The sequence below is a fragment of the Emydura macquarii genome, unplaced genomic scaffold (assembly GCF_026122565.2).
Source record: "Emydura macquarii macquarii isolate MOO-44397 ecotype Brisbane River unplaced genomic scaffold, CSIRO-AGI_Emac_v2 contig_1790, whole genome shotgun sequence".
Lineage (NCBI taxonomy): Eukaryota > Metazoa > Chordata > Testudines > Chelidae > Emydura > Emydura macquarii.
The window spans coordinates 6,705,090-6,718,998 of record NW_027131927.1 but is presented as its reverse complement, the minus strand read 5'-3'; the positions used below and the strand labels follow the sequence as shown (position 1 = coordinate 6,718,998).

The following is a 13,909-nucleotide window of genomic DNA, read 5'->3' as shown; positions in this document are numbered from 1 at the left end:
ATAATGCCAAATGAGACATGACATCACTGCTGTGCATTTTCTTTTTGGGAATGACAAGTGCTGTCATGAGGGGACCCCACATGTGCCCCAATCTGGATGTAACACATCCTCACGCTGCTGTGCTGGATGGTGTCACATATGCGCATAGACCTGAGGGAGGGGGAGGGGTTTAGGAAGAATCTATAATTAGGCCTTTGTGACCAACAGGGAGGCTAGACCAGACCCCTAGACTTGATCCTGACCCACAATCCTGGCCCTGGGCTCCTCCTTTCCCCCAGCTCTGCTGGTGCCCCTCAATCCCAATCCACGGTCCCTGGCTATCCCAGCATGCAGCACCCACTAAAAAAAGAGACCCAACCAATTCACATCATGTGTGACTGGATGCAGGATCTGAACTCAGAACCCAAGTGGTGGTGGTTGGGGACGGACTGTGAAACTCCCTTGAGCCCCAGCAATCTCTGCACTAACCCCCTAGCCCTAGCCCCACACTACAGAGACCCCAAGGCCTGCGCTGCTGCTAATCAGCTGATTAATTAGCTGAACCGTAGCTAATTACAGTGGGTGTGCAAGAGGATGTATACTGCCCCTGCCCTGGCTGCTGAGGGCAGTGCATGCTGCAGAGAGCCCCTATGTGACGACACCAGGCAGTGCAGGCTAGGAGCTGCAGAGCTCAGGACAACCACAGGGTCTGTCTGAGTCCAGCCACCTAAGCAGAGGCCTGGCTGCTCCCTGTGGGAGGGTCCATCCTGCCCCGGATCTCACCTGCTTGGCACGGTCTGGGTTCATGGTGGTTTGCGGCTGCAGGATGTTGACGGATTCTGGCTTCACCACAGACTGGGGGATCTCACGCACCTTCTCGGCGATGAAGTTGTGGACGGCGTTGAGGGCCTCGGCCGTGCCCTGCACGAGGCACACCCGCTCCGTGGTGCCTGGGGAGAGGAGAGCATGGACAGGTTAGCACCCAGGATGCCAGGCACAAATAAGTGCCAAACCTGAGAGGGATGGGCTGATGTGAGCTCACAGGGAGGGACCATACAAAAGGGGAGTACGTGTACAAGATGAGCACAGTTGATACCAAAGAAATGGGTGTGCAAATGGGGAGTGTGTGTGCAACAGAACAACTGATACCACAGGGTGGATTATGCAAGAGGAGGATGAGTGTGCAAGAGGGAACAACTGACACCAAAAGGGAAGTGTGCAAATGGGGACTGTATGTTCAAGGGAGCTGATGCCAAAGGAATGAGTGTGCAAGAGGAAGGTGAGTGTGCAAGTCGGGAGGAATTGATAGCAGAGGAATGAATGTGTGAGTGGGAAGTGAGTGTGCAAGAGAACAACTTACTCATAGACTCAGAAGGGACCATTACGATCATCTAGTCTGACCTCCTGCACAACACAGGCCATAGGGCCTCACCCTGTACACCTACTCCTGTAGCAGACCCCGAACCTATGACTGAGTTACTGAAGTCCTCAAATCATGGTTTAAAGACGTCAAGGTACAAAGAATCTACCAGCAAGTGACCCGTGCCCCATGCTGCAGAGAAAGGCGAAAACCCCCCACAGGGTTTGATAGCAAAGGAACAAGTGTGCAAGCAGGCAGTGAGTGTGCAACGGGAGAATGTGTGTACAAGTGAAGAGTGAGTGTACCAGCGTGGCTGTATTTACACCTGGGGATCCCTCCCACTGAAGCTGTTGACCAGCCACCAATGCCTTGGCTGCCCATTGCCCAACGGTTGCCTATGTCCCATCCACTCCTGCCCCCAATGCCTCCAGTGGGCTCTCAACCTGATGCCCCAGCTCCAGCATGCTCCAGCCATGCCCTGCTAGCTGCTGCCTAGCTGGCAGAGCTGCCAACGAGGGCCCCACACCCTCATTGCTCCCCCCAGGACCTCAACCATGGGACAGGATAGGGAAGGGAGCTCTTAGCACCCTCCATCTCCCTCCAACGCAGACCTTTGACCTCCACCCTGTGATCTCTCTGTGGGGTTATCGGCTGATGGGAAAATAGAGGAGGGTTGAGACTTGCCCTCCCCAAGGTTACACACTGAGTCTGTGGCAGGGCTGGGGATTGAACCCAGGAATCCTGAGACTGCCATCCCCCCTTGTTCTAACCAGTAGATCCCCCTCTGCTCCCCGAGCTGGGAAGAGACCCTGGAGTGCCCCTTTTAACTCAGGGTTGAGGGGTTTGGGGATGGGGGTTCTGGGTTCAACCCCTGCAGAGGCTTCCCCATGGCAGGGAGTTTCATTCCCAGGTATGTGAGGTATGGATCTGTGGGGCAAATGCCCCCAGCTAGGGGTCACAGTCCTGATATTCGGGGCTTTGTCATAAGAGTGCCTATTACTCCACACCCCATCTCGGTTTTTCACACTCACTGTCTGGTCACCCTACCCCAGCTGGTGTCAGAGCAGGGCAGGGTGGCACCCTAGTGCCACATGCTGGGGAAGGCCATGGTTGCTGGGCCTCCCCCAGGCCAGCCCCTGTCCTACCCAGTGCCTTGGTTTCCCCATCTGGGATGCTGATCCTGGCCATGGGGCTGGGAGGTGCTGCCCTCGGGGTGGAGGGATGCTGACCTGTCCCCATCTGTTGAGCCCCGGGGTGTCCGTCATGGAGACAGAGAAGTCCAGAGCCTCCACCCCGGGTATGACACCTCCGATCCCCCAGTGGCCCAGAGAAGTTGCTGGGCTGCATGGGGGAACTGCAGCATGTGGGGGAGGGGAGAAGGAGGAGGGGAATTGCAGTGTGTGGGGGAGGGGAGAAGAGGGAGAGGAATCTTTTGGTCTTTTTCCTTCCCACCTCCCTCCATATCTCCCTTCCCCCCATGTCTCCTCTTCCCACATCTCCTTCCCCTCCACATATCCTCATTCCCCATCTCCAGCTCCCCTTCCCCACATCCCCCTCCTCTCCCCATATTCCCCTCACCAGCTCCCCCTTCTCCCTCCCTGTATCCTTCCTTCCCGTACATCCCTCTGCCCCTCCTATGGCCCCTCCCCCCCAGTGGTCCCTCCAATCCCCCTCAGCTGCTGCCTCAGCCATGCAGGCCAGCCGGGTTACCATGGCAACCTGCAGTGTTTTCAAACCCCCTCCCTCCAGCAGCCATGATGGAGCTGAGGGCTCAAAGGCCTGTTGCCATGGCAACCAGCACCCCCCTTATGTGCCATCCGCTGGTTACCTGGGCGATGAGGGACCCTTTGTCCCCGGCAATGAGCTGCCCACCGCCCGGCTGGGACAAGGGGCCCTAGGCGGGAAGGGGAGGGGGAGAGCTGGCAGGGGGACTCCAGCTGCCCCATGGCAAGGGCCCAGTGCAGCAAGGAGAGCCCCTCCCCCCGAGGCCTGGCGGCAGGGGCTATGAGGGCTCAAGGATCCTAGCATGGAAGGGCACAGCATGAGGCTCAGTCCCATACTTCCGTCCCACTAGCCCCACATGGAATCCGGAGGCCTGAGATCAGCCACGGCCCATGGCACCACAGCTCACCCTCACCAACCATGGCCCACGGCCCACACCCACCCTCACCAACCACAGCCCATGGCACCACAGCCCACCCTCACCACCCACCAACACCATGGCCCACACCTACCCTCACCAACCACAGCTCAGGGTCCACGGCATCATGGCCCACCCTTGCTGCTCACCAATGCCGCAGCCCACACCCACAGCACCATGGCCCACTCTCACCAAACACAATCCACGCTCGCCAAACCACAGCCCATGCTCAATACACCATCAACACCAAAGCCTATGGCATCACAGCCCAGAGCACCACAAACCCTCCTTTGCCACACCACACCCCGCCCTGCAATCCACCCCAAGCACCAGAGCACAGACCACCAGCCGCCACTAGCACTGCCCACTGCCCTCCTCAAAGCACCAACACCACACACCGCGACAGTTCTTCACCTCCACCAACGCACAAACTGCCAGAGTCAACCCACATCTCTAGTGGTTAGAGCAGGCGAGCCAGGACTCCTGGTTCTCTCCCCAGTGCTGGGAGGAGATAGGGGTCGGGGCAAACAGCTCATGGCTCTCAAAAACCAAATACAGGTTCTGGAGACCAACGTGGCTGAACCGGAAGCGCTAAGGGAGACAGAGAGGTAGGTAGAGACTTTCAGGGACACAGTGGAGCGGGTCTCACCCCAGTCTGACAGTCTCTGTGATGTTGGGGAGGATGAAAGTCTCGGGGAAAGAGAACATCAAGCCAGAGTAGAAGGAAATGATCCCATTGTGGGAACTCTCCTTCCAGATGATGTCATGGTATCCTCTCGCACTGAGGGGACCCCTCCAGGGCAAGGGAATCATGGAAGATGAGGACTGGAAGGGACCTCAAGAGGTCATCTAGTCCAACCTCATGCTCAAAGCAGGACCAACTCCAACTAAATCATCTCAGCCAGGGCTTTGTCAAACCACAAATTAAAAACCTCTAAGGATGGAGATTCCACCATCTCCCTAGGTAACCCATTCCAGTGCTTCACCACCCTCCTAGGGAAAAAGTTTTTCCTAATATCCAGCCTCAACCTCCCCCACTGCAACTTGAGACCATTGCTCCTTGTTCTGTCATCTGCAACCACTGAGAACAGCCTAGCTCCATCCTCCCTGGAACCCCCTTCAAGTAGTTAAAGGCTGCTATCAAATCTCCCCTCTCTTCTCTTCTGCAGACTAAACAAGCCTAGTTCCCTCAGCCTTTCCTCATAAGTCACGTGCTTCAGCCCTCAAAACATTTTTGTTGCCCTCCGCTGCACTCTCTCCAATTTGTTCACAACCTTCCTGTAGTGGGGGGCCCAAAACTGGACACAATACTCCAGATGTGGCCTCACAAGTTCATCGATCTGCTGGCAATGCTCCTACTAATGTGGCCCAATATGCCATTAGCCTTCTTGGCAATAAGGGCACACAGTTTACTCATAACCAGCTTCTTGTCCACTGTAACCCCCAGTCCTTTTCTGTCAAACTGCTGCCTAGCTAGTCGGTCCCAAGTCTGTTACTAACATACCTGTAGAAACACTTCTTGTTACCCTTCACATCTCTTGCTAGCTGCAACTCCAATTGTGCTTTGGCCTTCCTGATTTCACTCCTGCATGCTTGAGCAGTATCTTTATACTCCTCCGTAGTCATCTGTCCAAGCTTCCACTTCTTGTAAGCTTCCTTTTTGTGTTTAAGCTCACTGAAGATTTCTTTGTTAAGCCATGCTGGTCGCCTGCCATATTTGCTATTCTTTCTGAACATCAGGCTGGTTTGTTCCTACACCCTCAATAAGGTTTCTTTAAAATGCAGCCAGCTTTCTTGGAATCCATTCCCCCCTCATATTAGCCTCCTGGAGATCCTGCCCATCAGCTCCCTGAGGGAGTCAAAGTCTGCTTTTCTGAAGTCCATGTGCTCCGGCCACTTAATCATTTTCGTTGCCCTCCGCTGAACTCTTTCCAATTTGTCCACATTCTTTCTGTAGTGGGGGGCCCAAAACTGGACACTATACTCCAAATATGGCCTCACCAGTGCCGAATAGAGGGGAATAATCACTTCCCTCGATCTGCTGGCAATGCTCCTACTAATGCAGCCCAATATTCCATTAGCCTTCTTGGCAATAAGGGCACACTGTTGACTCATATCCAGCTTCTTGTCCACTGTAACCCACAGGTCCTTTTCTGCAGAACTGGACCTGGGGGACCCCAGTTATTAAGAGGAGCCAGGTAATAGTAATGGGGGATTCAACTATTAGAAATATCGACAGATGAGTTTGTGATAATCAGGAGAACCGCATGTTGATTTGCCAGCTGGGTATGAAGATTTCAGATCTCATGAGACATCTCAACAGACTTGTGTGCAGTACTGGAGAGGAGCCAGTGGTCATGGTACATGTAGGTACCAATGACATGGGGAATGGTAGGAGAGAGATCCTGGAGGCCAAATTTAGGCTGCTAGGTAAGAGGTTGAAGTCCAGGACCTCCATAGTAGCGTTCTCCGAAATGCTTCCAGTTCCATGTGCAGGGCCAGTTAGACAGGCAGTACTACAGGGTCTCAATGCATGGATAAGATGATGGTGCAAGGAGGAGGGATTTAGGTTTATTAGAAACTGAGGAACCTTTTGGGAAAGGAGGCGTTTATACAGGAAGAATGGGCTCCACCTAAACCAGGGGTGGGGAACGTCCGGCCCGCGGGCCGTTTAAGGCCCGCGAAATCATTTGGTCTGGCCCTGGCAAGGCAACCGCAGGTGGGAATTCGGCTGCGGCGCAGTTTCACGGCGGTGGCGGGGTTCCGTGGAGGGGGCAGTGCCTGCCGCCGAAACCCTGCCGCCATTTGCCCCTTTTCGGCGGTGGGGGGGAATTCGGTGGCGGCGCGGTTTCACAGCGGCAGCGGCCGGTGGGAATTTGGCGGCGGACACTCAGCTGTCTTCCGCGTACCACCATCAGGCTAATTTTTAAGTTGATAATTTTGTATGGCCCGCGAATGATGTTATAAATATTCAAATGGCCCTTGGCAGAAAAAAGGTTCCCCATCCCTGACCTAAACCAAACAGAACCAGATTGCTGGCATGTACAATTAGAAAGGTCGTAGAGGAGTTTTTAAACTAAGGGCTGGGGGAAGGCCAACAGGTACAGAGGAGAACAAAGTTTGGATAGAGACTTCCCTTAGGGGAGGATTTACTAAAGGGGATACTCTAGCCTAGTAAAGAGGAGAGGGTAGAAGCTGGTAAAGTATAGGCAGGAACTGTAGAGAAACGGTCAAATGAAAAAGAGCCCCATTCAATTACACAGGAAGGCAGACAACTAAATACTGACAAATGTTATTAATGCTTATATACAAATGCAAGAAATTTAAATACTAAGATGGTGAACTAGAGTACCTGGCATTAAATGAGGATATTGCTATAATAGGCATCATAGAAACTTGGTGGAACAATGATAATCAGTGGGACACAGTAATGCCAGGGTACAAAATATATAGGAATGACAGAGTAGGTCATGCAGGTGGGGGAGGAGCACTTAATGTGAAAGAAAGCATAGAGTCAAACACAGTAAAAACCGTATGTGAACCAAACTGAACAATCAAATCTCCATAGATAGAAAGGCCATGCTTGAATAATAAGAATATAGCAGTAGGAATATATTATCAACCACCTGACCAGGACGGTGACGATGACTGTGAAATGTTCAGGGAGATCAGACAGACTACAAAAACAGAAACCCCAATAATAATGGAGGATTTCAACTATCCCCATAGGGATTGGGTACATGTCATCTCAGAATGGGATGCAGAAATAAAATTTCTATACATTATTAATGACTGCTTCTTGAAGCAGCTAGTTCTGAAACCCACAAGGGAAGAGGCAATTCTTGATTTAGTTCTAAGTGGCACACAAGATCTGGTCCAAGAGGTGAACATAACTGAACCACTTGGTAGTAGTGACCCTAATGTAATTAAATTTAACACCTTTGTAGAGGGGTAAATATTAAAGAAAGCCACCATAGCAGCATTTAACTTCAAAAGGGGGAACTGGACCAAAATAAGGAAGCTAGTTAAACGGAAATTAAAACAAACAGTCACAAGAGAGAAATGCCTGCAAACTGCATGGAAACTATTTTAAAACACCATAATAGAGGCTCAAACGAAAGATGTAGCCCACATTTTAAAAAAACCCAACAGTAGGACTAACATCACCATGGCTAAACAGCAGAATAAAAGAGGCAGTTAGAGGCAAAAGGGCATCCGTTCAAAACTGGAAGTCAAATCCTACTGAGTAAAATAGAGAGGAGCATAAACTGTGGGAAGTCAAATGTAAAAGTATAATTAGGCAGGCCAAAAGAGAATTTGAAGAGCAACTAACAAAAAATACACAAATTAACAGCAACATTTTTTAAAGTACATCAGATGCAGGAAGCCTGCCGAACAGTCTGTGGGGTCACTGGATGACTGAGTTGCTAAAGAGGCACTCAAGGAAGACAAGGTGTTTGCAGAGAAACAAAATGAATTCTTTGCATCAGTCTTCACTGCGGAGGATGTGAGGGAGATTCCCACACCTGAGCCATTCTTTTAGGTGACAAGTCTGAGGAACTGTCCCAGACTGAGGTGTCAGTAGAGGAAGTTTTGGAACAAACTGATAAATTAAAAAGTAATAAGTCCAGATGGTATCTACCCAGAGTTATGAAGGAACTCAGATATGAAATTACAGAATTACTAACCCAGGTATGTAACCTATGGCTTAAATCAGCCTCTGAATCAGATGACTGGAGGGATACTAATGTAATGCTGATGTTTTAAAAAGGCTCCAGAGCCAATCCCAGCAGTTACAGGCCAGGTAAGCCTAACTTCAATACCAGGCAAATTTGTTGAAACTCTAGTAAAGAACAGAATTATCAGACTCACAGATGAACACAATATGTTGGGGAAGAGTCAACACAGATTTTGTAAAGGGAAAACATGCCTCACCAATCTATTAGAATTCTTTTGATGGGGTCAACAAATGTGAACAAGGGTGATCCAGTGGTTATAGTGTACTTAGAATTTCAGAAAGCCTTTGACAAGGTCCCACATCAAAGGCTCTTAAGCAAAGTAAGCAATCATGGTATAAGAGGGAAGGATCCTCTCCTGGATCAGTAATTGGTTAAAAGGCAGGAAACAAAGGGTAGGAATAAATGGTCAATTTTCATAGTGGAGAGAGGTAAACAGCGGAGTCCACCCAAGATCTGTACTGGGCCCAGTGCTGTTCAACATATTCATAAATGATTTGGAAAGGGTGGTAAACAATGAAGTGGCAAAGCTTGCAGACAGTATTAAATTCTTCAAATTAGGTAAGTCCAAAGCTGACTGTGAAGACTTACTTAAGGGATCTCACAAAACTGGGTGACTGGGCAACAAAATGGCTGATGAAATTCAACATTGATAAGTGCTAAGTAATGCACTTTGGAAATATAATCCCAAATATACATACAAAGGATGGGTTCTAAATTAGCTGTTACCAATCAAGAAAGAGAGCTTGGAGCCATTGTGGATAATTCTCTGAAAACATCCACTCAATGTGCAGTGGCAATCAAAAAAACTAACAATGTTAGGAACCATTAGGAAAGAGATAGATAACAAGACAATAAATATCATAATGCCACTAGATAAATCCATGGCACACCCACACCTTGCATACTGCATGCAGTTCTGGTCACTCCAGTTCAATAAAGATATATTAGAATTGGAAAAGGTTCAGAGAAGGGCAACAAAAATGATTAAGGGGATGAACAGTTTCCATGTGAGGAGAGATTAGAAAGACTGGGACTGTTCATCTTGGAAAAGAGATGACTAAAGGGGGATATGATAGAGGTCTATAAAATCCTGACTGGTGTGGAGAAAGTGAAGAAGGAAGTGTTATTTACCACTTCATATAACACAAGAACCAAGGTTGCGCAAAGAAAGTAATAGGCAGCAGTTTTACACCAAACAAAAGGAAGTACTCTTTCACCTACTACACAATCAACCTGTGGAACTTGTTACCTGGGGATGTTGTGAAGGCCAAAACTATAACTGGGCTCAAAAAAGAATTAAATGAGGTCCTGGAGGACAGGTCCATCAATGGCTATTAGCCAGGATGGGCAGGGATGCAGCCCCACTCCCCGGGCATCCCTAAACCTCTGACTGCTGAAAGCTGGGACTGGACGACAGAGGATGGATCACTCGATAATTGCCCTGTTCTGTTCATTCCCTCTGAAGCACCTGGCTCTGACCACTGTCAGCGGCAGGATACCAGGCTAGATGGACCACTGGTCTGACCCAGTATGGCTTTTCTTACATACGTATTGATGGGAGCATTTAGAGCTAGGAGTCAGGATTCCTGGGTTCTATTTTCACTTTCATCTGGAGATTGTATCTCTTCTCACTTCCTATTCTAAAGCAAAATGTTGCTGTAGGTTGTTAAAGAGCTGCTGTGTCCCATCCCAGAGGTGGCTGCAGTCATGACCTCTTCCCCTGCCTCATATGAGGGAGGGGGGCCATTGTGGTGCTCAAGGGGCTGAGGAAGGCTTTATGAGCTGCTGGGAGCATCCATCCCACAGTCTGTCCATCGGGCAGGGGTTTGGGAAGACCACACTCCCCCGCTGTCCCCACCCCCACCTCAGTGCTCGGCTCACCCCAGGATCAGGCTTCCCCTGACTGAGACAAAGCCCCACTGGCTTCCCTGAAAACAATAGAGCTTGTCCCAGCCAAGGCCTAATCAACGCTAGATAAATAGGAAAGGGTGTGGGGACTGCTGGCCCCTGGCCAGGGGCTGGGACAGAGCTCACAGGCAGCCGCATGGGGCTGGGGAGCTGCTTCTGGGAATCTTTGTTCTATCCTAGGGGGCTGTTTGTTGCCTTCTTGGTAGCAGACGCTCCCCTCTCCCCCAGCCGAGCTGGGGTTACCCCAGCAGGAGGGGGTTGTGATCGGGGCGGGGGCGAAGCATAGCGGAGAGTTCCCGGGCAGCGGTGGATGACAGCGCTGGTTGCACAAGGGAGCAGGAGCACATGGGACCACGAAGGCGTGTGGGGGCCAGGGCACAAGGGCTGGGGAGGCAGAGGGCAGGCGTCCGAGGGGACGTGGCATTTCCACAGGCTGAAACTCGATTCTGGGAATGTAAGCAGGGCACAAGCAGGTGTGTGTGGGGGCTGTGCCAGTGCAACAGGACTATCAGTGGGGGAAGGTTTGGGCATTTGTCCCAGGACAGAGCCAGGGGGCTGGGGCAGGGAGTCCCAGGACAGAGCTGGGGAGGGGGGAAGGACCAGCCTGTGCAGCTCTGGCCTGACTTATCAAGGGGAGCGTTTCCTGCCATTGAAGCTGTTTCCCTCTCAGCCTGGCTCAGCCCTGCCCAGCTTCCTGCTTCCTCCCGCAGCCCTGCAGCTGCCACAAGGGTGGGGGGCGCCCAGGGCCCTGCAGACTGCAGAGAGCTGCTGTGGTGTCCATGTTGCTCTCTCCTCTATCTCCAGGCCCCTGGGATCAGTCCCACCAGCCCCTGCCAGGGGGTTATGGGATCTCTCCCCCCACAGCTGGGAGCAGGCAGGGGGACATGGCCACCCCCTCTGTGAGCCTTTGAGTGGCCTGGAAGTGCCCTTCCCCCCCTGCAGGCATCCTGGGCAGGCCAGGCCGGGCGTTCAGCCAATGACCCCAGTGAAGAAACGGGCGAGGATGTGCAGTACCACCAATAGTGGTAACCAGCGCCAATCCCAATAGTTCAAAATTCATGAGATCCTTATAAAAGATTAACCCCCTGATTTTTCAGGTCACCTTCTGATTTCTGATCCCCCCTGCCGCCTTCTGGCGCAGGTGTGACTAGTACGGAGCTGGCGGCTCTTGCGTCTCTGTGGCAAGGACGAGGACAAGGATTCTGGTCCCACTGCAGGAGCTCTCTCACCTGCGAGCCATTATGGAGCAGGGCCTGCAGGCAGGCATTGCAGTCACCTCTTCCCTAGCTTCCAACGTCTGTGCAGCTCTGTGCAGGACATTTTGCAGCGGTGTGAAAGTCACTAGTCTCCCCTATATGGTCCCCTGCTACTGTTTGGGGGAGGTGGGGGCAGCCCCACACAGAACATCACAGACTCGCTCACTGATGAGGAACATCACGCATGGAGCTGCACAAACTTTACCACCCTTCCCCCCCCCCCACAAAGTCAATGAATGCCCCATGCCTTTTGTGCCCTACGATTGCCTCATATCCAGCTGCTGCCCAGCAGGAAGCCCTCACACAGGACTGGGGAGTGCAAAGGAAGATGATGGATTCTTAGCTTTGCCTTGCTCCTGGTCAGAAGCAACAGCAATGCCCAGAGCAGGAAGGAAAATCCCGGGGAATGAGAAGGATGTGCTGGTGCAAGCTGAGCAATCTGGGGAGCCCGCAGCCCGGGGCTGACAGCAACTTTCAACTAAAAACTCTCAAACGTCAGGAGTTTTTTTCAGCCTCTGCTGAAATCCTGGCATTGGAGAGTTCTAGTGCGAGATCGGGGACCAGGCTTCATTCAGTTAAAAGTCCCATCTCTTGAGATCAGTTCTCGAGGCTTAATTGTTGGATGTGACTCGCAAGAAGCCATTGCTAACTGATAGGGAATCAAACCCAGGAGTCCTGGGACCCAGCTCCCACTCTAACCATTAGACCCCATGCACCTCCCACAGCTAGGGCTAGAACCCAGGAGCCCTGGCTCCCAGTCAGGGTTGTCACCTGTCCAGCTTTTCCTGGTCTCATCACTTTGTTGAACTAGCTGTGCTATTCAGTGCACGCAGCCAGCTGGCCAGGTGTCAAGGCTCAGACCACCCAGGATGTCATGGTATTTTTGTACCTGAGAGGAGACAGCCCTATTCCCTGCAGCACTAACTGCTAGATCTCATTCCCCTCCCAGAACTGGGGAGAGAACCCAGGCGTCCTAGCTCCCAGCTTCTCCCGGGCAGCTCTCATGAGTAGACCCCACTCCGCTCCCAGAACGGAGAAGAGAACCCAGATGTCCTGAGTCCCAGGCCCCCCGCTCCCTCCTCTCACCACTAGGATGCCATCCCACAGTCCCAGGAGCCTCAGCCTTCTCTATGCAGTCCTGATCAAGCCCTTCATGCCTTCACGGTTAGGAAACCCTGGGGCCCCAGACCCCAGACTCCCCCTCCCTCCACATCATAGTGGCAGAGGATGTTGCCTCTCCCTTTCCTGAGGGATTGGACCAACCCCTTTTCTCCCAGGACAGTTATCAAGTGAAAAGCTGGTCCCTGCCCTCCCCAGCCCCTTGGCAACATGCCCCCCACCCCCAGCAGCAGCTTTCCAGGGGATTTGCCACCCAATAATCCCCCAGTGAAGAGCGGGAAATGCAGAGAAAAGCGGATTAGCCAGAACGGTCTGGCTTTGTACGCCCCGCAATCAGGGCACAGATTATGGCTGGGCCGCGGCTGTCGGCCCCCCTGCCCGCCACCCAGCACCGCCCTCTAATCTTTCCTGCTTGACCTGAAAATGAAACCTATCAGGGCTGGCACAGTGCATGCAAAGGGGCTGTGATTAAGTGCTGCAGAACAGAACCTAGGCGTCCTGGCCCCCCACTGAAAGCAGTACACCCCACTCCTCTCCCAGAACTCGGAACAGAACCCAGGAGTCCTGGCTCCCCACAGCGCTGCTGAAACCACTACATCCCCCTCCCCTCCCAAAGCAGGGAACAGAAAGCTAGGAGTCTTGGCTCCCTCCTCCCACCCCACTCTAACTACTATACACCACTCCCTTCGCAGATTTATAGATTACAAGGCCAGAAGGGACCGCCATGATCATCTAGTCTGACCTCCTGGATACCACAGGCCAGAGAGCTGCCCTGAAACAATGCCTGTTTGAACTAGAGCAAATCTTTAGCACAGATCCAATCTGGATTTAAACGCTTCCAGTGCTGGAGAATCCACCACGACCCTCGGTCAATAGTTCCCAGGGTTAATCATACTCACTATTAAAAACTGACGCCTTATTTCCAGTCTGAATTTGTCCAGCTTCAACTCCCAGCCATTGGACAGTGTTAGACCTTTACTAGACTGAAGAGCCCGTTATTAAATATTTGTTCCCCATGTCCGTACAGATAGATGGGTCACCCCTTCACCTTCTCTTTGTTAAGCTAAATAGACTGAGCTCCTGGTGTCTCTAAGGCAGGTTTTCTAACCCATTGATCATTCTCCTGGCTCTTCTCGGCAATTTATCAACATCCTCCTGGACCCAGGATCCCAGCACCGGTCATGCCAGCACCAAATCCAGAGGGAAAATAACCTCTCTGCTCGTCCTCGAGATCCCCTATGGATGCATCCCAGGATGGCGTTAGCCCTTTTGCTCACAGCGTCACACGGGTTATTCATGTTCAGCTGATTAACCACCACAACCCCTAAGTCTCTTTTTAATGTCATTGCTTCCCAGCAGAGCCCCCCCCAGGGGCAGGATGAAGTCCCCTTTCCAGACCCCGGAATGG

At 51.9% G+C, this 13,909-nt stretch overlaps 1 protein-coding gene across 1 annotated transcript in view; it reads right to left on the bottom strand.

Annotated features, from left to right (window-relative positions):
• The window catches only part of NOVA2 (NOVA alternative splicing regulator 2), a 46,488-nt gene that overhangs the window by 15,511 nt on the left and 17,068 nt on the right, over positions 1 to 13,909 (bottom strand). The window contains exon 3 of the mRNA XM_067556818.1: positions 763 to 929. Coding sequence (XP_067412919.1) covers positions 763 to 929 — 167 coding nt within the window. The remainder of the gene's footprint in view (positions 1 to 762; positions 930 to 13,909) is intronic.